Source organism: Aphelocoma coerulescens, chromosome 2 (genome assembly GCF_041296385.1).
Source record: "Aphelocoma coerulescens isolate FSJ_1873_10779 chromosome 2, UR_Acoe_1.0, whole genome shotgun sequence".
Lineage (NCBI taxonomy): Eukaryota > Metazoa > Chordata > Aves > Passeriformes > Corvidae > Aphelocoma > Aphelocoma coerulescens.
In genome coordinates this window covers 51,620,558-51,646,130 of record NC_091015.1, presented here as the reverse complement: position 1 = coordinate 51,646,130, position 25,573 = coordinate 51,620,558, and the positions used below count along the sequence as shown (strand labels likewise).

At 42.9% G+C, this 25,573-nt stretch overlaps 1 protein-coding gene across 4 annotated transcripts; it reads right to left on the bottom strand.

Annotated features, from left to right (window-relative positions):
• NOD1 (nucleotide binding oligomerization domain containing 1) lies at window positions 1–25,324 on the bottom strand. 4 transcript variants are annotated; one of them, XM_069007420.1, is made up of 12 exons: window positions 25,281–25,324; window positions 18,393–18,731; window positions 16,376–16,550; window positions 13,369–15,172; window positions 11,241–11,324; window positions 10,130–10,213; window positions 8,508–8,591; window positions 6,792–6,875; window positions 4,648–4,731; window positions 3,941–4,024; window positions 1,814–1,897; window positions 1–375 (listed from the first exon to the last, which is right to left on the bottom strand). In XM_069007420.1, the coding sequence occupies exons 2-12, from the start codon at window positions 18,606–18,608 to the stop codon at window positions 303–305; spliced, it is 2,856 nt and encodes a 951-aa protein (XP_068863521.1). In that variant the 5' UTR covers window positions 18,609–18,731; window positions 25,281–25,324; the 3' UTR covers window positions 1–302. The 4 variants fall into 4 exon arrangements, 3 of the variants coding, with proteins under 3 accessions (XP_068863521.1, XP_068863522.1, XP_068863523.1); XM_069007421.1 differs by lacking the exon at window positions 25,281–25,324 and adding an exon at window positions 22,088–22,340; XM_069007422.1 differs by lacking the exons at window positions 16,376–16,550; window positions 25,281–25,324 and having other exon boundaries at window positions 18,393–18,466.
• Between the last annotated feature and the right edge of the window lie 249 nt (window positions 25,325–25,573).

Here is a 25,573-nt window from a genome sequence, read left to right as displayed (position 1 = left end):
TTATCAAAATGCATACACCTGCCAGTGGATTTAGTCTGTTAACACTTTGCATTTCATCTTCAAAGCACCGAACAAACATTAATTATTTACCCAGGCAACTTCCCACTCACCAAAAGGATTAAGAATAACAGGCAGGGTAAGGGATGGAGCTGAGGGAGTGTGGTGTGTTCATAAAAAGGTAGCTTATTTTATATCTCTCTCCTGCCATGAGCACTGTAGATTTATGCCTTTATAAACTCTGCAGTCCAAGTGTAGGAGTAACCTTTGTTAACACAAACTTGGCAAAATGGGAAAGTCCTCATTCAAAAGCAAATGATTCGCTCTTCGTTTTCAAAAACTTTGGCTTCTTCTTGGCTTATCAGGTTCCCGTTCAAGCTGGAGGAGTAAAACAAAAGGGATGTGAAAGTAAGGTAGTGACTGTTCCCCATCTTCTATTTTCCCAAGGCTGTGGTGCAGAGGTTTGCAATGCCACGCGGGCTGCATGCTTCAAGGGCACACAACTGGTAATGGGCATTAGGCAGGCCAGATACAGCACTACTGTTCCCACTGCACATCCAAGGAACAAGGCTTCCCCCTCAGAAATAAAACCTGAACACACACCTAAGCTCCAGTAACTGAACTCGGTGTGGGAACCCAGCTGTTGGCATTTCAGCAAGCAGCACATAGCTGACAAAGGTTCTTCCCATGCAGTGGGCTGGTTTAAAGGCATTTAAAGTCTCCAGAGCGTTTTGTGTCTTCCATGACAACATGGGAAGAAAATTCTGTGAAGTACTCAGGCATTATTAACGTGAAATGACCGACAGCAAAATTTTCGATTCTGGCCACATAATTTACACTGACACTTACACCCCTGAAAATGAGCAGCCTGGTTAAGTGCTGCTCTCAGAAATGTTGAAATCCATTAAACCATTCAGATTTATGAAATTAGTTGGGTTAATGAATGCCTCTGAACATTCAGGCCAGAATCAAAAGACAGATTTCAGTCTGAAGATTCAGAACGATCTGAGGGGGAATGGATGCCTCTTCTGTAGACGAAAGCTGACAGTGGCTTTTGAAAAAAGTACCTCTTCCACATCTCCAGGGAACACACTAGTCAGACAGTGAGTCACTGTCTTTCTAAGCAAGAATTCAGTGTCCTTTCACTAAAACAAATACATATATTTAAAAATAAATTTCATGTTAAATAACAAAGCAGCAGTGCTAAAACCAGCTCAGTTCTATTGACTCCTGAGTTCCCTGAGGTGAGGGAAGGCATGTGGTATTTGGCTTTCTGCCGTAAATGTACACGTGTGACTATGTGATGCCCACCTAATCTAAAGCAAACAAATCCTACAAAAAGTTAATCTTCTTGTAGTTTAGCACTTTCAGTGTGTTTGGAGCACCGCCCAAAAAAATCCAAGCACAAATTCTACGAACCAGACTAGTAATGCTGATTAAAGGTAACCAACCATCTCCTGCTTGTTGGCATTTAGGTCCTGAAAAGCATGAACATGTTCAGAAGCTTAAAAATAAAAACAACAGGACAAGCAAAGCTTGGTCTATAAATTCAGGCCCTGATTCTGCAAACACACACGTTCTGCAAATCAGTGGTACAGACAGATGTGAACCAAGAAAACTGCCTGACATTCAGAACACACAAGGAAATGTTTCAGTGGCAGTGGATTTTTACCTGTTTGAAATCCACAGCTGGAACTACAACCCCTGCCTCACATAAACTTGCTCTGAATTTTTTAGGCTGGGAAATAGTAAGGCCAGCAGAGTTTTAAAGGGAAAGAAAGTTTACAAAGTGAGCCTTTGAGAAAGGGACCTTTACCAGATTTCTTGAATAGTCGTGTTCTCCTTGAGAGCTTCACTGAGGCACTTCACCCCTTTGGCTGTAATTCGATTCTGGATAAGCCTAAAAAAAAAGCATTTCAAGTCAATCTAACATGCAAACTAATTAGCAGCACATGCACAACCTACAGTCAGCTTGACATCAAGGAGCAAAGCTGTCTGCCACAAGAAAATTCCTGTGATTTTATCTGCAAGAATGGTACACAGTATTGGTCAAATGCCCCACTTTCAGAAACAGAGCTCAGAGTATTAATCTTTTCCTTTCAATCTTGCATGTGGTTGCCTTCTGGAGATACTGAGCATTTTAATTACACAGCTGACAAATTTCTGCTATGAACTGTTCACTAGTGGTAATGGGATTGTGATATTTGGACTGAGACAGACAAACCTCTTAGCTCTGCTTTCTTACTGTGAGAACGTTTTTAAGTGATGTACAGGCCCTGTGTAGGCCTAGTGTTTTAGCAGGAATGATCTAGAAGCTGCCTGTTGCAGCAGCTGCCAAGTCCTCCAGTCTTGCTTATCAGACCAACAAGATCTTTGAAAAATAAAGCACTGATTTTGACTCTGGTATGAGCAGGTGCAAGTCCCAGTGAAGCCAACTTACCAGCTATAAATTATGTCTCATCTGAGCTTAGGGAAGAAAAAAAGATACGTAAGATCCTCAAGCAGTGAAACTGATGAAGCAGTAGGGAACTCTTAGTGGGGAACACTGTAAACCATCCCACCAGCTAAAGACGAACAAAGGCCACTCATCTGCATGAGTATAAAAATACTCATCAGCCTAGCCTAATTCAATACTCACCTTTCAGTCTACCATGCTGAGCCCCATAGCTGCACCATTCCATGTGACCGGTTGCATGAATCCCTCAGGATTCAGGATGAGACTGAAAACTGGAGTGCATTGAACAATCTCTTAGGGAGGGAGGGAAGGAGGCACTCCCATTAAAGGAGTTTCTGTACTTGGTATATGAATCAAAGTGCAAAGGGATCCAGTAGAATCTTTCAGCTACTGGAAAAAGACTTTAACTCTGCCCCAAATTCAACTATCTATATAGGTCACCACCTTTTGGAGGAATCCACTGGTGTAATCAACAAAGTAGGATATAAATTTGTCCACTGGGAGAAACCCTTGGACAATACTAAGCCATGGCAAAGACATTTATCTCGATTACTATGTCTGCTTTGGCTGGGGGAAGTTTTATTATGAATTCCAGCCAAACTGCTCAGTGAATTATATCTGCAGCTGTGCACAAAGAAATCAAGCGCTTCCCCCACCGCCTTTTCATTTTCAGGGTGATGGGCACCACAGCTTCTGCTGCTTTCCAAATCAGCTACAAGTACTTGGCACCCGTGACAGCCAGCATGCTTCCTAAGGGGCTGGAACTAGGATTAATACAGAGAGTGTGCTAGAGTGTGGTCAGCCAAGTGTGTGTAAAGGGACTCCATGTCTGATGTTCCCTTGATCACTTCAAATGAATGGATGGCTATTATTTTTACAGCTCACATCTGCCCAACCTCATCCATTGGCAACCTCTGGATTAGAAAAGCCAACACTATGTTTCCTTAGAAGTGTAACAAGTCTCACTGTGTTTGCTAGAAATAATCCCTGGTTTCCTGGGGATTGATGCCTTGGAGATGAGTGTCTTGCATCAGTGTATTGCTAGCCTTAAAAGAAAGCATCAGACAAATGGGACATGTACTAAAGTGTCTGTCATGTAGGTTCTTGGTTGAAGAACTACTTTCATAGTGTGATAATAAACAGAAAGAATTTTGTAATAACCTTATTCTATTCTAGCTGTCTGCTTGGTTGTTTTAGGTTATTTTTTGAAACTTTTTATTTTGAGGCCGGTACTGTTCCCCTAACAAGAGATTAAATCAATCATTAGTTTGAAAGTTACCAGAAACAGCTTGAACTTTTCCCTGTATGAAAGCAGGTTCCAAATGCTAGACAGCAGCTTTATTAACTTCCCATTACAACTGTCTACAAGCAGTCAGCTGCATCCAGACCATGCACAGAAGCTCTTACTGTGACCTACATACACTTGGAAGGTGAAGCTTTAATGTAGTGACTGCCAAAGAGCCTGTGCCACTGTGGAATGTAACTCACCATAAATGCACCAGTTTCTTGTTGACCTTCAGCATCTCTGCAAAACTCATTGCTGCTTCATCGTCCAGCTCATTTTTAGTCAACCTAAGTGGGAGAGAAAATGTTCACTTAGGATGTTATCATTATTTTTCAGCCCCCTGTTTTTGCAGCTTGTCTGTGACTTAGCTTTAGACAGCCAAAGGGGGATGTGCTGTTCCTGCCCTGAGCAATTTGTAAAGGCTGGACACAAAGAGATATTGAAGAGAAGCCCTGGAGGTAAAAGAGACAAGAGTATCAGATCTTTATTTCTCTGAGCAATATTCTAGTGATACTTTCTCATGATGCTTTAGTGTCTAAAAGGTGGATGAGGTGTAGTGGGAAAAGGTACAGACAACACTGAAGAGGTGCAAAAACTGAGGACAAAGAATTTTATTTCAGATGATGGAAATGAGAGAAAACGGGGAAAGCAAGATGGAGGGAGCAGAGCAAGGCATGACACTGGGTCACTGGAATGCATCCCAAAGGACACGTGCTGCTGATCCATTACTCATGTCCACATTCTTCCAAAGGGATATCTTATAACTTGCTGATAGTGAAAGCACAGGGGATGAGGGGAGGGAGAGAAGGAAGAGGGGAGAGTAGGAGGGGCGATGGGATTGGAGGAAATAAAACAAGATTTTTGCTCTGGAAAAGGAAGAAGAGGAGAAAGAGACCACATTGTCAATTACCAGAATATCCTCACAGAGTTGTTGTGTTGCATGGCTTCAGCAATACTTTTGCCTCCCTCTGTCGTGATGCCATTGAATGCGAGACTGTGAAGTAAAGATACAAATGTCTAGGAAACAGCATCACTTGGCTCTCCCACTGCCAAATACAAGTGAATATTCTGGATGATCTGCTTCCCAGTTGTACAGTTCAGCATTTATGTGTTTCAAAGGCCCACATGCTTCACAAACCACTGAGTCCTTATGACTTTTACAAATGAGAGCAGTTCACAGGCTGCAGCCTGAGTGCAGGTCTGTCATACAGGCCATAAGGTTTGCTGTCAGTGAGTTGTGCTCTTGGGGCTGACAGCAGAGTTGCACCCAGTAATTTTGAGAGTCAAGGCTTTTAACAAGAACAAAGAGTTGTGCTTAGCAGTACACAGGTTTTTACATGCATTTGTCATCCCTGTATGAACAGGGCACTTTGTCCTTTAAGTCCTTCAGGCATCCAAATACCTCATACTTCTTCCAAATACAACACCTTCTGTTGTGTATGAAGAGATGAGCTTGTAAATGCTTTCCATTATGAACCACAGATATTTCTTAGTCTGCCCTTCATTCTTCGAACCGACATTGGCAAAATCATCCAGTTAAAGTTATGCTCTGGGCTTTCAGAGTTCAAAAAGCATCTCCCCCCTCAAAATAATGCAAGGCCTCAGAAAAGGTAGAAAGGGGAACCAAGTAGAGCAATAGCACAAGTATGTATTGCCATGAGACCCGCCTAGCTTCAGCTTAAACTGAATATTCTCAGTCCATCATGGGCATAAAAATGGCAAATAAAGTAAACTGATGTAGTAGGGCTTATCTACCCTTGGTCTTCACACAAAGCTACCACAGGTGCTTACTATGAATTCAAATCATGGAGCAAGATTAACCAGTGGGAGATAAGAAATGAAGCCAAGAGCAAGTACACTGCAGAGCAGAGGATTCACTTTGCACAAGTGCCAGCAAACCCGAGCTTGAGACAGCACAGTTACTCCTCTTTCTTTTTGCAAACACATTCATCAGCATATTTGCTCTTGTCTGAGAATCCCTGAGCTCTGATTCAAGTTCAAAATGTTTTCTTTCAAGTCTGATGCGTCCTGGATGGACTGTGCACTCATGGGAAGATGGCTATTTCAGATGGCTTTTAAGTTTAAGTATATCTAGGTCACTGCACCTGTTCAGTTTTTAATTTTTAAGCTTGACTACTTGCTTGCAGAAAAGAGGACAAGGCACCAGCTCTGAAATCCCCGGATGTGAAGTGGCAGCAATAAACTCTCCAGAGATCCCCAAACTCCCAAAGTATTTCTGAAGAAACTATTGCCATGTGCCACCTTGTGGGGAAACTAAGGAGCCTTGTCTGCTCCCTCACCGTGGAAGCCAGTGGAACTGGGAGACAAATGGAAAGGGTCACCATGAACCCAGTGCTCCAGCTGTATGGAGGGACTCCAAAATATCTTTAAATCTTTAAATCCCCAGCCAGCATTTGAAAGTCTGGCAGGGAATGGGTTGTTTAACACTGCTGACTTCTCCTTCTGCTGTGCTTCCAACCTCACCCGTGTTATGGCTTCCAGAAAGCTGGTCCCTGAACTCCAGTGAGGACAACATCTCACTAGCACTGAATGTGTGGTGGTGTAGCTCCATTGAAGTACAGGATGAGTCCAAATATAAGAATGTCTCAGCCCCTACCCAAACATATTATGGCCTAAAAAGTACTTTGGTAAGAGTTGCTGCACCTTCTCAATAGAAACTGTTAATGCGGAGCTCACTGGGAACCCGATTCTGTGACAGCTGGTGCCTCCTTCTGCTAATGCTCCCAGATCAAAATGGCACCCACTGACCATGTGCCTTCACAAATGCCAGAACTCTGTGCAGCATGAGGGGAGGAGGTGCAGACAGAGGAAAGGATGCCAGTTCTGTGGTGTTTTTAACTTGCCTAATGGCTACACAGGGCTTTTTGACAGAGTCTGGCCTCTTGCTTGCACCACAGACCTCTTGGTTGCACAGCAAAGGCTCCAATATCAGATGGCATTCCAAGCTAACACTTGGTGGGAAGAGTCATTGCTTCACAGCAGGATGGAAAAGCCAGCACTACACAGAGCTGCCTGGCTCTGCAGGTGTTTTACCTCACGTTTGTTAACCTGGGGTGGTTCCTCAGGGCCTCTGCAAATGCCTTTGCTCCTTCATCTCCAACTTGATTACCCCACATCCTAGTGAAGAGAGAATAGGAGATATCAGTTGTGCTGCCCTACTGACTCTCGGCAATGCATTCTCTCTCTTTCTCTCCCCTCCCCTCCCCTCCTTCCTGATTACTTCACAGTCTTTCAGGCTTGTGAGAAACCTGGCAGGTACCCTCCCCACTGAGGCAGGTATGTTCCACTCCCTGCACATCACACCAGTAGCCTCGGCTGACTCACCAGTACCCTCAGGCCACAGCACAGAGTCAGCTCTAGGAGACAGGCTGCTGCAGCAGGAGTGCTTTCAGGATCACCTTGCTGCACATTGGTAAGGAATAGTATTTCCAATGGCAAAACAACCCTTGATTACACAAAGGGTTATTTTGTGAGAGAAGGTAACATGCTACAAGCTGGAGAGATTTGATCAGAGACTAGACATATCTGGTCAAATCCTTACTATGCAGACTAACCGCTTTGAAAACTCACCCTGTATTATGAGGTTTGAAAACACCTCTGCTGAGGTCTAAGATGTTGGGTTTTTTACAGGGACCCCGGCTTGATGACTCAGAGCCACACTCATCTTATCAGTAATTAGTTGGCAGCTCTTTTAAAATCAATTGAACTCTGTGGTATCTAAACACACGGACTTCCAGTAAGTTCCCCAGAATTTCCTTGTCCTTCAGACCCAGTGCAGTTTGCTATTTAAACATTTCTGTCCAAGCTATCCTAAATCCATTTGGAGTGATAATTTCCTCCACAGGAGAAAATAGGAGTCTTTCACTGAAATTACAGCAAGTACAGCACAGCAGACCCAGCTATATGGCAGTGTGCAGGTTGTTCACTGTACTGGTGAAATGTTGTAGAACAACAAAATTAAAGGCCAAAAATCTGATTGTACAAATCTGATTTTCATGTTCACGGCTACTGTGATTTTCACAATGGCCAAGCAGAGGTTTTCATTCCATGTATTGAAGGACTAAATTTTAAGAAATATGTTCTCCTGTAGAGTGAAAAGAGGAAACTGGGATTTGCCAGAAGGGGGGAAAAATAAATAAAATGAATCAAACCTAGCACCTTTCATGAGAAAGAGGGCAGGAGCTAAAGGTTTGGAGTACATTCAGACCTCTCTCCAATAATAGCAGACTCTGCAGATAGGGACAGACTAAGAGAAAAGGATGATATGAATTCCTTTTTATTCTCCCAGCTCACAACTTTATCAGGATGTGATGCAGAAGGTCTGACAGTTGTAACAATGACACTCAATAACTAGGTGCTGTGCCAATTGTCATAAAACCACACAGACTTAAAAATAACCAAGTATCTCTAGAGGAGCTGTGCTGCCATAAAGAAAGTGGCTAGCTTTACATACTGTCCTCTTGTTTGTTTGTCTCTCCTTTAAGGTTCTGTCAGAACAGTGAAAAAGAAAAAAACAGATGCCAAAACACAAACCAAACGTTGTGTGAACTGAAGAACAACAAAGCAGCCCTCCACGGAAACGAAGAAAATGTGGCTGTGTTCCTACACTCGTTCGCTCTAATGCTGCTGTTGAGGAGGGAAGGAATAGCAGGAGGAGAGAAGGGGAGCATGAAAAAAAGGAATCCTAAGGGATTTACAGGTGCCTTGCCAAGATCAAGCCTAAGTTCTGCTCCTTAGCACTGAACTTACCCGATTTCAAACATTGTCTTGCTCTTCTGGATGGCCTGGGCAAGGCACTTCCCTCCTTCACTCGTTATTTTGTTTGCTCCTATTCTGCACAAAATACATAAATTGATGAGGTGCATCACTTACAACTGTGCAGCTATCACAACACCAGTTCAGAAAGCCACACAAGTATTTAAGGCTAATTAACTCTGAAGGCTACCTGCAGTTATAAAAGATTAACTCAGAGTAAAAAAATACTGCAGGCACTTGACCTTTGACTAAAAGACATAATTTTATGTTGTCTCTTGCATATTTTGCATGTCAGCCCTCCAAATCAGAAGTATTACAGTAGAGTCTTGGGTTTGGTGCTCAGTATGTTAGAAATGAGCTTTAGGAACTGATCCTCAAGGCAAGGACCCCGGCCTTGTCTGTAATATAATTCACACCAATTGCTACAGAGCTCATGAATTACATGCAGCATGTCTCATGATGCCACAGGGAACAGAGTATTTCTTGACTGTGTGTTTCCAGAGGAGACTGCAGCTGATAAGCAGACTGCAATAATTTCAAGTCTTTCTGTTGTAAGCACAGGCTTTAGGCAGTGGCATAGCTCAGTGCAGCAGTCAGTCTCCAGCTGGCATTTTACACAAATTTCTACTTTTGTCTTCTGTGGATATCAAATAGCTGGAGTTCAAGGGAGAGATAATTGCATATAGATTGATATAAAGAACAGACCAAACCCCCAACCCTCCCAAGCCACCATATTTACATAAAACTGTCTTGTTTGGCTGACTTCAGGCACATGAACGTGCACTCTATCTCAGAATAACCTCTAGGGTTACTGTGCAGCCTGAAAGTAACCATTTTTCAACAGGCCTTTTTTGTGAAAGCTACATTAAATAAGCAAAACACTGTCAAAGCAGTGAAAGAACTGAAATGCTCCTGGGTTTCAAAATTCTGCAAAAATTTCAAGTAGGAAGGATGTGGCTATAGTGGGGTTTCAGACCAAGTCAGTGGTAGAACAAGGACTAGAGCCTGTGAGTCCCTGGCTGCCTGTTCCTGTGTTCCCACCAAAGGCTGACATTGCTGCACTTACCTCTGGTTTCTGCTACGGCCACAATTAAACCACTGGTTAATGATCTACCTTTATGTCCAACCAATGTGCATGGCCAGACTCTCTTATCTGGGGAAGTTCCAGGAATTAAAGGGAACAACTCACCAGGTGAATTTGCAGAATTCCAGAGTTGAGGTATGACACCAGCACAGCCTGACTCCAGTGGCCCATAAAAGATCAGACACTAAAAATCTTGGTACTATATCCAAGGGAATTTGCCTACAGGAAGCAGCAGCAAGGTCCATGCACAACTTCAGCCTTGCTCAGGTGCTTGGACTGGATTTAGGTAAAGAACAGGTCTCATGCACTCCTTTAACTCACTACTATATTCCAGAAAAAATTATGGACTCAAGAACTTCACCTGCTGCCATCCACTACTAGACTACTGCAAAAAAAAAAAAAAATACAACTGCAACCTATATTATATTTTATTTCAAATACAATTTTTGTCTTTTTTTCTACTCTCCCTCCCCTTTCAAGTTGCTTTACCTTAATTAGGACACTGTAGAAAGGAAAAAAAAATCCAACATACTTAACATATTCCAGGCTTGAACACTCTTCAATTAGTTTTGCAACATATTTGGCTCCAACATCAGTGATTTGATTGTTGTATAAGCTTAAAGAAAAATCACATTGGTAAAAATAGGTTATTACTACTGTTAAATATTTACAACCTGAATGTTTTATGCTGCACACATAGCATCTATCTTTTCTGTACGGCTTTGTACATATTCACAGTTGCTTGTATTTCTCTTTTGATACATAATTCATATTGTGATGGGCTAGATTTAAATATAAGGAGACCAGACTGCAAATCATGAATATTTATATAATTTTTAAAATAAATGGTCTCCACAAGCAAACAAAGCTTTCCTTTATTCCTGTGCTCATACAGAAATAATACTGCCAGAAGATAAGTCAAAAGAGAAAACACCATAATGTACCTTTGGTCTTTTAAAAGTCATAAAATCCCCTTGCAAATATTACTGAAGAGCAGATATCTGAGCAGTTGTACTTACATTAGGGCACTGGGAAAATAAAAGCTATTCTTGGTATTCAAGTTCACCTTTCAAAAAGTCATTTTTATGTAGCTACTTAACCAAGAGCAGGAAGTCAGAGCTAATGTGCCTTCCAGCTTCAACTTCATTAAGAACTAATTAAGCTCTTGAAAGAAATTGGTATCATGGACATGACACTTGAAACTGCATGTTCCTGACACCAGTCTCTATGAAGCAGTATCTGCTTTGCATAGTGGAAATAAATCAGTTTACAGCACAGAAAACAGAAGGCTGTAACTACACACACTCTGTTGCTTGCACTCTCTCCCTTCCACAGCAGAAGGCTTTTGGTATAAAATTAGCATGCCCACACAGTTCAGTAACCTGACAGTGGTCCACACTGTGTCACAGAAGGGTTTGATGCCAGCAGGAGGCCACCCCATGAGGCAGAGTGATGGGAGAGGAAGCTGTGGTCCTTGTCCCAGTGAACTGTTACAGCATAATTTTTGACATAAAAAGCTGCTGTGCTTAAATGAGGAGGTAACTGTAGTTTCCACCCCACCTCTGCTGTGTCAGTACTGTCAGCATTGGAGTTTCATTTTCTAGTATCAGTGCTGAGTGTTTTGCTCCCAGCTGGGTACATACCCCAAGAAAGACACAATTTGGTACTTGGAGAGTTCTTCATACAAGATCCTTACACCGTGATCTGTGACCTGATTTACACTGAGCCTGGAAAGAAGGGAATGAAAAGTCTGAATCAATACGTATTACAAGTGTTCATAACCCATGAGTTAACACATGACTGGAGGCCTATGCATTTTCCTCTGATATTTTTAAAGGTCCTTATGCCACATATTAAAAGCTGTTAAGGGAAATGTGAGCTCAGCTTTATATGGCTCACTCCAAAACCGATAAAAATCAGAAACCCCAGATCTCCTAGGTAATGCTCTGGAAGCTGTCCACAGAACTGAGAACAATAAAATGTAGGAAGTCAGACACCAGATAAACATCTCACCCTCCTCCTGTGCTTACTGTGATTCCAGGAAGAAAGTTTGCTTAACACCCTAGCAAAAGCAAGCTGTCCAAACTACTAGTCTTGCAATGTTCTCTCTGAGTACGTAGTGAAAGCCAGGCATCTTGAAAGTCACAACACATTCAGGCTCCACCAAATAAAGGTTGTGAAAAGCCCTGGCCAGAAAACAGAACTGTGGTCCCATGGGTGTGCTAGATGTTTCTAATTTTATTGTCCCAGCCAGACATGAAACAAATCAATGTCAGTCATTCACAGAATGAAAATACTTCTCACTGTTGTTTGGAGGTGGGTAGTTTTTGTTGATGCTTTTTTTTTTTTTTTTTTGTAACTTCTCAAGCTTTTTCACCTTCACTAAATGGGACAGGTTCAAGTGAAGCATTCCAATTGCCATGAATTGCATTTTCTGGGTAAAGCTGTTTCTATGAAAGCATTTTGACCACATTTAGTTTGTATACAAACTCAGTAGCTGATGTTTTCCTGCTGAGAGTCCCTTATCACCAACAGCCTCCCTAGCCTTTGCTAGTTAGCAACCTGGTCCCTTTGGAATGCACTAGCACACAGGAGAAATCAGCCAATTTCTACAGATCAGAACAGTCTGCTTCTTTGAAAGGGATGGTTAAGCTGTTGGAAACATTTCCTGACCTGCAGAAATTGCTTATTAGAAATGAATGTTCCAGCATCTCAAGATCCATAAAGACAAAACAGCAGCCTAAAAGACTGTTTTGGTGCTGGGGATGGTGTTAAGACCACACTGTGTATGGCATGATCACATGATAGGCACAAAGAATGAAAGGCTGGCCTTTTCTTCTTTGTTTTGTTCTTACACACTTATGCATTTTCCCCAGGAGTTTCCTTATTGCTTTCTCTTGGGAGGTCAGTCAATTTGCAAATAACTGGAAAAAAAACAAGTGTCACTTGCTTTGATTTATTCCTAGAGGAAAAAAATTCAGAGTGCAGCCAAGCGGGAGGAACAAATCCAGTTGCTAAAAAAACATTCTCATGAGGCTGAAGGAGCTTTAAAAAAGATATATATGAAGTTCCTGATTTTCTGCACCTAAATGTTTGGACAAATAAGATATAGCTACATGGCACAACCTCAAAGGGATGGAGGTGAAAAAATCTGGCCTGTGATGTTAGAGGTGGAGTTAGTTCTCCCTGTTCACACCAAGCCATGTTCTCCCTTCACATCACCTCAGTGAAACACCACATCTGAAGATGTCAACCACATCCTTTCATGGACTACTATACGATAGCTTTTGTCCTATGAAAGCCAGACATTTTAGCAGGATGCAAAAGCAAGAAATTCAGTGCTTTGGATCAAGGGTTATTGTGAACAGCAGATCCTTCCTTACCCCTTATGACCAAGGGCAGAGATGGCCTCAGGCAATCTTCAGATAATGGAGGGTGCCCTTCTGTTTCCTTCTTCCCTTAAGCACTTTCTCTCATAAAAATCCTCTTCTGAGACAAAACAATTTGAGATGGAGCTAGCTAAACCTACAGGTTTAAACAGTCTGTGCTTCTAAGGACTTCTTACCACCCTTTCCATTTTGGTTTCCAAATTCACAGCTTATCCCTGCTCCTGTGACTAAATGAACAAAGATTTCAGAAGATCTGAAACATTAATTTCCAGCAGCAGGTATCCTCATCTTTCTCCACTTCCGAGATCAATTCCTTCAACCTACCAGTTAGTGGAATAAACGAAGGATAAGCAAGGACCTGCTTATGTACAGAGACTCCTACCTGATCACTGCAAGCTTGCTGAAACAAGGTTGCAGCTGTTTTATTCCATAGTCATTGATGTTGTTGTTGTCCAAATCCAGAGCCAGGCGCTTTTGGAAGTGGTGCACAACAAAGGAAATGGCACTGCAGTCGGCAGAGCAGGCGTTGCAGTAGGCCAGCTTGATGTAGTTGGCATGCATGCGGCGGGCAGCCATCCTCCCCACCTTCTCACTCTGCGTCTCGTACAGGCACCTCAGCATCCACACAAAGTTGGGCTGCACCTGCACCTGATTGTAGCTCGTAAGCCTGGACCGAGTGAAGCCTTTCAGGTGGGATTTCATGCTCTCCGCAAGGTACGTGATGAGTGTTTTTCTCTTCCTCTTAATGACTGCAGGCGAAACTAAATGTCTGAACAGCTTCTGCTTGGATCCAGAAAGTAGGCCACAAAGAAACATGTTGGTAAAATTAAAGTGTTCTTTATTTTGGAAAGGATTCTCCCCTGCTAGATGTTTCTTCAGCCAGGGGATACGAAGGCAAGTAGGCTGGGCAGTCTCAAAGGAAGAACATTCATTGAAAAATTCAAGTAACTCCTTGGCACCCACCTTCTCTTCAATAACCAGAAACAATGCTGTGAAAAAGGACTGAAGGGTTACATGCAAGAACTCATAAGTGGCCTGACTGTCACAGCCACTGTAACTTTTAACTGTCCTGAGAAAGCCCAGTTGCAAATCTTCCTCAGAGATGTTTGCTGATGAGACCTTCTCCTGCTCAAAGATAAAGAAAGAGTTCTCCATCCCTTTGTATGCCATTTTACCCAAAGCTAGAAGAGTTTCCTTTCTTGATTTGAACATCTCTGCTTGGCTCCTGATATTGTTCTTCAGCAAACTTGTTTTCACAGATCGGTTCAAGTGGACTTCAATCATGAGCAAAAATACATCTGTCAATGTAACGGAACTGCCTGGAAGCTCGTGGTTGTCAAACATGGAATGGAAGTGCTCATAGCATTTAAAGATAATCCAGCAAAATAAAGGCACTGAACACAAACTGCAGAGATTTGGGTTAGCTTCCAACTGGTTTGATACCAGTGCTCGTTGCCGCTCATCTCTGAAAAACATAGCTGTGTATTCCTTCAGGTTATTCTTGGAGAAACCACGGAGGAACACTTTCTTCCTAATGATATTTTTTTGGATCTCAGTTCCTGTCCTGGCAGTAATAATTTTCTTGCATCCCTTAAGAAGCTTTCCTCTGAGAAGGCTTACGAGCAGTGCCAGGGGGTGGATGGGTTCATTGGGTGAGCATATCTCAGGTACACTGCTGAGATCAAAGTTGGAATAGATCTCATCAAAGCCATCAAAAGTGAAAAGAACTGTATGAGGGAACTGCAATATGTGATGGAACACTTCTGTGGGGTCCTGGTCTGGGTAGCAATTATATTTGAAGAGCAGGTCTTTCAAACATATAGCTTCATCTTCCTTGAAGCAGCTAAACATCCTACACCGAAAACGGAAGAAAAACTTGGCCCCTATGTCCAATTCTTTTCTGGCCCAAAGGCTTTGTATCTTTTGCAGCAAGATGGATTTTCCAATTCCTGCATCACCGTAGACATAAACAGTCTCTCCATCTTCATTAATTACCCCGACTGCATCATCAAAAAGGGCTTCTAATTGACCCACCTGGCCAAGACTCTCATTGTTAAAACTGACCAGCTCCATTATACTGTCAGAGTAGATTTCTTCAAGCAGCATCTCCTCCCTCTGAGCATACAACATAACAAACTTGGAGTCCCGTCCCAGTTCATGTCTGAGTTTCTGGCAATACCTGCTAACTAAAAAGACAGTGAACTATTATTAAAAAGACTATTATTTAAAAACCTATGTATACAATGACCCACCCCTTTGGGAACTCAGAGGGGGTAATAAACAAAAGTAATTCTAATGTGAAAAGGATTTTTTGGCAGATTGATTCTGTTTGTGCTGCCATCATCACTCACTTGGGAAATTCAGGTGCTAAAGAAAGGTCACATGTGAGCCACCATTTCCTGGCAGCCAGTACTGATGCTGCATTGGTTTAAGGGGCTGCTATCCTTCAGCTGAGACTCAAAGCCAAGCCCCTGACCCTTTGTTAAAGGCTGCTTAACTCTCTGCAAAGGCTTGTAGGAGTTGTTGGCCACCGATTTCACTGTACTCATATGCTACCTGCAGTTCTATCAGGTAGGTAGTTATTCTCTCCTAACTTCTTTGGTCATTTATATTGTAAATAGAAGCCACGCATTTTAGAAACAAAGTGCCAGGCACCTCAAAAGATATTTTTTAAGATGACAACAAAAAATGAGTATCTCAGTTATTGTGCAATGTTGGCTTGTATTTTTCAACAGAAATTTTGCTTCAGATGGGGACAAATTCTTATATTTATGTAGTATGGAAAACCTCTCCAGAGGAAATAATTTCTGCAATACTTAAACTCTGATTTTTAGGATTGCTAAAAATCATCATTTAGGATGACAGAATAATTCCGGTTGGAAGGGATGTCAGAAGGTCTAGTCCTACCTCCTGCTGAGAATGGGATCATTTATGACATCAGATGAGGCTACTCAGGGCTTTGTCTAGTTGGATCTTGAAAACCCCCAAGCACAGAGACTGCACAGCCTCTCTGCTCTACCTGCCTCATTGCTTGACTGTTCTCATCATGAAATACTAGCTAGTCCATTGCCAAAACACCACAGTGTTGCTAATAAATTGTAGTAGAGGCCTAGAAAATACTACAGCTGGCACAAGGTGGTTCTGCCATTGTGTTACATATCCACAAACAAATGCAGAAAGAGCCTGAGTTTAACAAAACAGGATGTAATTTATCAACATCACCCTTGTGTTACACAGTGTGCCTTTTAATTTGGCCACCACTGCTAGCAAGCCCACAGTTATTTTCCCTGGCTGTGCCTGTCTAAACTCTTACTCTTCTATCACCTGGTTGGATCTTCCTACATAGCAGGGCAGTTCTAAGGGAAGGGATCGAGATGGCATGACCTTACCTGGATCTGTATTTACCACAGGTTTACTACAAATACTCTCTGAAGGCTCATAACCTATTTCATCCAGCCAAGGCTGAAGTTCATAGTAAGCATCAGTGACTTTCTGCAGGACATAGATGAAATATTCTGAAACTTCTTCTCCCTTGCTTTGAACCAAGTCTAGAATTTTGCGAACCTGAAGAAACACCATGAGAAAGATCACTGATACACAGCATTTTATCATAGTAACACTTGTTAACTGCTTTAGGATCCTTTCTGGACTGGAGCAGGGGGCCAAAATCAAAGCGGGTGCTTCAAAAGGGTGAAATCAAAATCTAGCTCTGAATTTGAACCAACACAAAACTCAGCTGCTGTTTATGTTTGAATGTTGCAAGAGTGTTGGTTCTGCAATTTATGGTCTGAACTTGCAGCTCAATCATATATCAACCAGAAACAAAACAGAAGAATACCACTCCTCAAGAAGGAACCCAAAGGATTTCCTCAGCTTGGCTGGTTAAAATGAAAATAGAGGTGGTTTGTCAGTGCCCTAAATTCACCCCCTGTATTGTAAGTACTCCAGTCACATTTGGATTTACCTCAGGATCCAGCCAGGTCCAGAGCAGGGTAGGCTGAATCTGTCCCTGGATCTTAACGCTGAGCCAAAACCCTACAACTTTTCCTTCCAACACAGCAACTCAGCTCTTCAGGCTCTCTCTGTACAATGGCTCCACTGCCTGCTGTTGTTACCAAAACTAATGGCTACCAGGCAGTGGCTGGAGCAGTTCAGCACGAAGTGTCACCTCCACAGGCGAGGCAGAGGGTGATCTCTGTGCACCAGTACAAGGCAGCCCTAGTACAAAACCCTCTGCAAGACAGAGGAATCATCTGGGGGCACATTTTGAATGTCAGGATCCCCTTGCTAGAAATGAATGAAGAATGCAGTTCTAAACCAGACAAAGGGTTTCCAGAGACTGTGGTCTCTTGTGAGCTTAAATCAGGGTGATGATTACGTGCAGCACAGCAAACACATGGAGCTTTTTGTGACAATTTGTATGCTCTAAAAAGCAACTTTATGCCTTCCAAAGAAGCTCCCACAGAGTCCACTTCACTTACACTAGTGTGGCCTGCCCTCTGTCTCTGCTAAGACTCCTGATGCATGGCCTCCCCCTCAGCTTTGGTACAATCATGCATATTATGCTGAACAACAAGAAACTGAGATAATCATACAGTGTGCATTTATTCAGCTTTGACCCTACACACAGTGTGAGCACTGTGTTACCATTTCAACATGCCAGCAAGAATGATTATTTTATGAAAATCTGCACTGTTGGTGAAGTCCAAGGTCTTTGAATTTTTTATGGTTTGCCTGCCCCTGTGACAGGGCTCTGAAGCTGCATGATTGGTTGGTCTGGGAAACAATCTCCTCAGCTGTTTCAAGTTATGATGCAAAGACCAACTGCATACACAGTAATTTTCTCCTAACGAAAGACCAGGAAATAATTTTTGCTACTGATGTCCAAAGATGAATTAAAAACTCAAATATGCCAGGATACATCAATTTTCCATAGAAACATTTACAATGTACATAGATCTTTAAAGAGAAAGGAAGGTGTTCATACAGACAACACGCAATCATTAACTTCTAAAACAACATTTCGTTTCTGTCTCTCCTAAAGCAGGATGATCTGTCCCACAGCATCCTAAAGCAGATTTTCCTTGCTCTAACAACCTCTAACAACTCTAACAACCATGTGGCCACCGCTTTATCAGAGGACAAAGCTGCAGCTGGGAGGGACAAAACAGCAATTATCACCCTGCTAGTTCTTACAGCTGCCAACGGGCATCACCAGCAGTGCCAGCAGTGCTGGAAAGGGATGTGCTGGAGATGCTCATCCAGGAAGAATGGGGTGGGAAAACTCCAAAATAACCAAGATTAGAAAATACACTAGATGTAAAATTGTCAGATAAACCCTTAAAATCTGGTGACGAACTGAAAGTAACCAAAAGCTTCACTGGCTAGAGGAAAAAAAAATTGTACCTTATCTGCTTGAGTAGGAAACTGGACAACGATCTCTGCATCTTCAGCGGAGAAGTAGTCATTCTTCATCAAGTTATCAATCAAACACTGTGTGTTTCGGATCCTACCAACCAGAAGCTCTCGGTGAACCTTCAGCAAAGCAATGAAGGATTGAGGGCTTGCTCCTGGAGGTTTTCTCACAGAAATATCCACATTAGCACAAAGTTGGCCTTCCATAGTTGAGATACCAAGAAACTGCTCCACCAAGCCTCATCTTTGACAAACTGTCCATTTGTAGTGATGGGTCAGCTTGGATTTAACTTCAGGCAAACAAGAAATCTGTCCTTCACATTACCGAGCCTGCAAAAAAGTAATTGTACAGAACCTCAGTTTAAACCTTATTCTATGCACATACATCCTCCAATTAGACATCACAGAAAACTCCCAAACTCTGTGTAGTATCATGGCCAACTTTTTAATAAGGTTTCTTCCTTAGGTACTTCCATTTATTTGTTCAGGTTTTGAAAAATAAAATATCTATAACAGGCAGTCTCCCTCCCGCACCAGTATTTTACTGTAGCTTGCCTCAAACACCACCACTGGCATCTGCTTTATTAACTGCCTGTTCCTAGTGCATCATTTAATATTTTTTATTAGCTTTTCATGTTTCAGTAGACAAAGCAGGGCATCTGTCCAGACATAATCTGGACAAGGAAATAAACGGAATAAAATTATGCTTCATAGCAATTAATTTTGTAGGAGGAATTAATTTATAGTAGCAATTCACTCTGCTTTTTTGTTGTTACAGCAAGAGACTCTGTACAAAGTGCTGCCAATATAATACCTGTTCCTGAAAGCAAGCCTTTGTGAACTCTGAGGCAGTTTTAGCTAAACTAGGGTAAAGAGTTTAGCTTCAGGACACCAGATTCACCAGCATCAGGAGGGATGTTATTTTGAAACCATACTCTTTAGCATGAATGCTCTCTCCTTGTCTGCAAATATACACACAGTGTATGCCCTTGTTCTCCACACCACTTCTTGGGAATTTTTTTTAGACGGCCTTTTATTCCTATTTTTCTCTACAAGGCATATAAAGCAAGAGGAATCAGGATCAGACTGCTCCCTATTGTATTACTAAAGCAGGGCTTCTTGTAACTTGTAGTTAATGTGTCTACCATATAGTAGGCACGAAGCTATATTGCAATTACAATTCAACAGTAAGTAATTTTAGGTACTATCTAGGTACAAACTCGCACATACAGTTTCCCATGCAAGAAGCTAATTTTTTGCCAAGATCACAACTGAATCACCTCCACAGAGACAACGAGAATTTGCATGATCAACACAAATGACTGTCATCGCCCAGTAACAGTTAAAACATACTGTTGTTTCAGCAGGTCAAGGGATATCTGGAAGAATGTTCTTAAATTCTGATTACAGTCATATCAACAAAAACAAAAGACCCACCCCTCCAACAAATCTGTAACTGTGCCAACTCTGCTGCTACAAAATTCTCACAATTTCCCAAGACATTCACAGTGATGGCAAACTTTTTCAAATGCTCCCCAGCGATTCCCCTGACAAGCTGTAACTGAGCCCTGCCAGCTCACAGATTATTCTAAATGACCTGCTACTGGAACAATCTCACTTCTATACCGTTTTCTATACCAGAAGCTGCTGTCTGCATCAGTGAAGCTTTGCCTGCTTGATGCTGGAGAAAGACATAGTTTATGCTACTGCATTTTAGTGATACTAACTATCTACACTCAAACCAGCAGGGCAAACCAGCTTAGCTCCTCGGATTTCCCAATAGGTCCCAGCTTACGGTTGCTGACCTGCTGGATGCAGATAACTGCATTAAGAGTTGGGCTCTCCAAGGGCTGAGACCCGGCAAATCCCCAGCATAACTGCTCTGGGTCACAGCCAACTCCCAAAACGGCAAAACTGTTTCAAACAAACGGAATGTAACCAAGTGATCTGAATTTCTTACCACACCAGTGACTGCATCTACTCAGACAGATCAACCTTTCATTACGCCATTCAGATGACCCACCAGAGGAAGTGGCTGATTTCTGAGTCACTCAGCTTCCTAGAAGCCACACTGGCACATCTCTTTGTTCAAGAAAGCTCATTCCATAAATGAAGACCAAACATGTTGAAAACACCACTTACTCTAAAGCTTTTGTAGGCTTTAGTTAAAGAGACAGCATCATCTTAAAACATGCAGTAAAAATATTAACCCTATTCTTTCAAGATACTGCATCCACCCAACATTCCCTGCTTGCTTTGGTTGTTCTAGGACCACATTATTCTAATGCATTTTCTTTCTCCCCACTTTGTAAGAAGAACTGAGACAAATATTCAGAAAACCATAAGAATGAACCAAAGCACTGTCAAGTGTACAAACCAAAGAGAGGCATTTTCTTCACTCTTTCAGTTCCATCTACAAAGAGCACAAGAAAAGAAAGAAGAAATACAGCAGCAGGACAGAACATGAAAAATATGGAATGCCCAGTAGGCCTCAAAGATGTCTGCCCTGCATCTGACTACATCCAAGTCAGTACAAATCCTGGTTACTACTAGAAGGGGTGTGCATACATATGCTGCAGGACAGAGCATGTTCCCTTTCACACAGGGTCATCTGCAGGGGAATGGAGAAACAAGAAACCAAACAAAAAGGAATATAAAGTAAGGCTAAACATCAGGGAGAAAAGGAGAAAGAACAAAAATGCCAAGGAGCAAAGTCAGGACTGGAAATATGAATTCCGTGCATGGTGACGTACTCAGTGATATTTTCAATGAAAATATTAAATTTAATGCAAAACCCACACCATCCAGTACTGGAGTATGCAGTACTTTTCATCAGTTCTTTTTAATAAGAAAAAATGGAAATTTCCACCATTCACAGACTAAGAAAATCCATACCAGATGAAGAGCTGAACACTTTAAATGTTGCTGGAATAGAAAGACTTCCTGCTACATTTTTTCACAGCAAAGTGTACTAGCTGTATGAAAAAACTTGACATATATGATTCTGTTTCACTAGGGCTTTCTTTGTGTTGTTGGGGTTTTTTTTGGTGGTGCTTTTTAAAACATGAGGCCAATGTGTGACAGCATGAGGTCCCCATCTTATCTGCAAGCCCATCACCTCTCTTTCTGGAAAAAATCCCAGCTTCCACAGTGCTTCAATGTGAGTGGAACACAAGTTTACTATGTCTCTTGTGGAAGGATCTGTTAGTTTTACAACGCTAGGTTACACATCTGGTATGTTTAAAGGTAAGTGCTTATGCAGCTTGTTGAAAGCACTTCCTTGCTAAAGTGCATATAGTGTTCTTTGCCTTATCTTGGGCCCTCCAGATGCTGGATTCAATTCCAGTGCAATTTGTCTGACTGATGTTGCACTAGTAATGGGGATGCTGTTAGAAAAGACTGAGACATACATTAACGTGAGACACCTCAGTGCACTGCCTTCCATTTCTAAAAGGGCTAAAGTGAATAAAATCCTTTTATGAAACACACTTTAAGGCTCTTACAAGTTACAGTCAAAACAGATCACCTTTTCTAACAACAACAGTTTGTGAACACATCTATTTGGAGAAATGAGCAAGAAAAAGGGAAAGATTTGCAAGCTTGACAGAGTAGCTGAAACAGCAGAACACCTAAGGAGGAATGGAGACAGCAAGACATGATGAAGACATGAGTGAAGACAGCAAGACATGAGTGAAGCAGGAGTCTGGTATGGGGAGACAACAGGAGAAACACTCATGGGGAAAAGCTTCCTATCTGGGAACAGAATGGGTTTCTTGTTCCTAAGAGGAAAAAACAAACAATGACTTACTGAAGAGGCTGCCAATGATGTTGGAGAGGAAATGCAGTTAGCCATTTTGAGGACAGCAAAGTCCATCAGGTGAAGAAGACAGGAAATAGACTAGAAGGAATTAAAAAGAACCTGAGAGTAGAGTGCTTAGCCACCAGCTGTAAAAGCCAAGAAGAAAGGGAAGAAAGGGAAGACAGGGCCTTGGCCAAATGAAATGTTGCTGGGGATTGAAGCGATGTGAGAAGCAACAGTAAGTGTGGCAATCAATGCTAATAAAAACCTGTGTAACTGAGAATAAGAAAGAGGAAGTGAGATGGGGATCAGGCCAGGAATAAGGAGGGAAATGAAAAAGGGAAATGAAATTTGTCACAGTAAGAGGTACAGTAAAAGCATCATGCCTCCAGCAAGGTTTTGTTCAATCCATGTCAATAAGCTGCAGTGGTGCCGATGGCTTCTGCGTGAAGGCACTGGCACTTTAATCTAGTGTTTCCTCTGAGTTCCCTCTACTCTCAGCATTGTGCAAGCATATATACATTTCTATTTTTCCTGGCCCTGCCCTCCTCACATCCTCTTTTCACTGAGATCTCCTTGCTCTTCTCCTAACAAAACTGCTATGCCTGTTCCACTTGCAGTGCCGCAAGACCCCTGGCAGCAAAGAATGTGCTGGTTTATTGCAACAAGGTCTTGTCAAAGGTAAATGCTGTAGATAAAGGGGCTGAAGGATCTCACATACTAGCTAAAAAACATTTCCACTTTTGGGTCAGCTAGGGAATTGAGTTCTTATTGAGCTGGCTGCTCCCAAGGAGACTATGTAGGATTATGCAGTAAAGACAATACAAGGAATAACTTAATTAACAACTGTTCCTTAAAGCAGCTGATTTGAGACCAATCTAGAATATTTCCGAAGAGCAGAAAACTCAGTCAATACTACTTCTTCTGCAGTCTTGCTACTCTGACAAGAACAGTTCCTCTAAATTGCCCGTGAAATAAAGTCCTGTGCTACTTACCAGTGCTTACTGCAGCCAGTAGCTGGAATATCTTCAGGATTTACACAGCACCTAGTAGCCAGCTCTGGCAAGGCAACAGTGAGACACACAAACCTGAGTGCCAGCCCAGGGCTAGTGGAGTCCCTGCTAGCATAGCCTTCTGTCCATAGCATTCAAAATGCAATTACTCTTCCAGAGGTGGCTGTATGAAAACAATGCTCCATTTCACATGAAATGGAGCCCTGTACCCTTTGTGTCTCCAAGTCAGATTTGTTTCCTGAGAAAAGCTATTTTACAGCTACCCACTACAGAGTCATTACAGCAAGAGGAGAATGGGAAACTTTGCCGTGCTTGGTAATCTTGACTCGATCAGGTCAGTATAAATTCAACTTTTTGCTATCATGGGGAGAGACAGGAAAGAGACCAATTTTCCACATCTTATGTCATGCATGCAACAGCAGTCAGTCTTTGACTATAATGAGTGAATAAGACACCTATTTCCACGCAGCAGCTATTTTACTTAGTTCAAGAACAGTAAAACACATGCAGAGATCAGAGGCAAATGGTCACATATGCTACACAAAAAGCCTGCCTGTTTGATGAGAAGCAATGCAATGTATTCCCAAAGGTACTAAAAAATAGCCTTTTATTTTTATAGCAAAAATAGTGCATTGGTAGAGCTTGTACAGAGTCTCTGTGCAGATCTTAAATTATTCTGTTTGTGTAAATTAAAGCATACTCATCACACCCCACTTCACAATCTCTAACTATCATCACTGATGCTACACATGTCAATAAATGCCCAGGGAGCCATATGTTAACATCACGTTCCTGTAAATCCATTACAACTCATGTGCTCTTGCATCGCTCTGGGGTCACAGAGATCAGCATCTTTCAGTGGTTTTTCCTCCCTCCCCCCTCTCTCTCTCTCTCTTCTGACTGTATCATAAGCTTCTGTAAGCATCTCTAGTTATTTGAAGAGCAACAGACATAAAAGAACACAGAAGAAATTATTTCTGCCTCCATCTGGCAAAATGGCAGGCTTTTCTTTAAAAGGCACAGGCTTTGACAGAAATATTCACATCCCTCACAGGTTTTGTTCCTACATATCCTAATTCTATTTGTATAGAAAGAGAACTTTATATATAGTGTTTGGATGCATTAAGAAGCCCCTGCCAGAAAGACTTTATGTGGCTTCCTTATAACTCCTTCCCGGTGGGAAAAGATCAATAAATAATAAGGACCCACAACTAGAAAGCAAAGAAATTTTCTCCAATCAGAGAAACCTTGTGGATTGTTGTTGTTAAGAGATAGAGGAGGAGGGGGCAATTTACTGCTGTCTGTAAACATGGGACCGCTTTTCTACTGTCATTTACTATTTTCACATTCAAGCAGCAGTGAATCCTACAAGGAAAAGTTGCAGCTGATGGAATCGCGGCCAGGCCACGGGGCACCATCCTGCCCTGCGAACCGCTCCCGCCTCCCGCTCTTCCAGCTTCTTTCGCGTTACGTGAGAGAAGCACCGGGGCCTAAGCGAGTGCCGCTGAGTCCGCGCACGGATTTGGATCTCCGCTCCGGCTTTCGGGGAAGCGAATGGCTCATTGTACCCCGTTACCGCCGCTCACGGGACAGGCGAGGCGGCCGCCAGGGCAGGAGGGGAGCGATGCAACCCTTCCACCTCCTCCGTCCGTGGGACCTCGCCACTCTTCCCCACCAGCCCTCAGGAACACCACATCCTCGCCAGCGTCTGGAACACCATTTACGTCGGGTAGCGCTGCTGTGCTTCGTCCGAAGGCGTTGTCCCCACGCCGAGGAGCTGCGGGCGCTGCTGCCCGTCCCCGCTCCCACTCCCTGTCAGCGCCTGCCGCCGCCTCCCCGGGGAGGGAGGGACCCTCCTGAGGAAACACGCAGGAATCCCGAAGTTTCCAGCTCAGGAGCGGCGCAGCCCTTCCCCTTCCACCTCGCAAGCCTTTCAGGCGGTACCACAGAAACTTTGCTCTACAGAAAGGCGACACTCGGGCTCACACTCGCCAGCCCTCTCCCGGCGCCGGCCCGCAGCCGGACCCCGGCAACCCGCCCGCGCCCCGGCCCTTCCCCGGCACTCACCGCGGCGGCGAAGGGATGGAGGCCAGAGGAGGAGCCCAAGGGCGCTTCCCTCACCCCCTCCCGCCCCACACATGGTCTCTCCTCCCCAGCGGGAAGCGGCTCCTCCCTGCGCAGGAATGGCCAAAGGCTTCCCGTTCACCAACTCCGCATTCCCCCCCGCACCCACCCGGCCTCCTCCCCGGAGAGGTGCCAGGGGTCCCTCGGCAGCGATCATTTCCCTCAGTCACTCTCCGCCCCCCGCAAGGACACTTCCAGGGTATTACTTCTGTTTTCTTCACTCATTTAAAAGCTGA

Excerpts from the sequence above, each read along its gene's own strand:
- NOD1 (XM_069007420.1), bottom strand. The coding sequence starts at position 18,608 with ATGGAAGGCCAACTTTGTGCTAATGTGGATATTTCTGTGAGAAAACCT. Across the intron at positions 16,551-18,392 it reads TTCCTACTCAAGCAGATAAG|GTTCGCAAAATTCTAGACTT; the intron begins GTACAATTTTTT and ends GTGTTTCTTCAG. Across the intron at positions 4,025-4,647 it reads AACTCTGTGAGGATATTCTG|GTTGACTAAAAATGAGCTGG; the intron begins GTAATTGACAAT and ends TCTCCCACTTAG.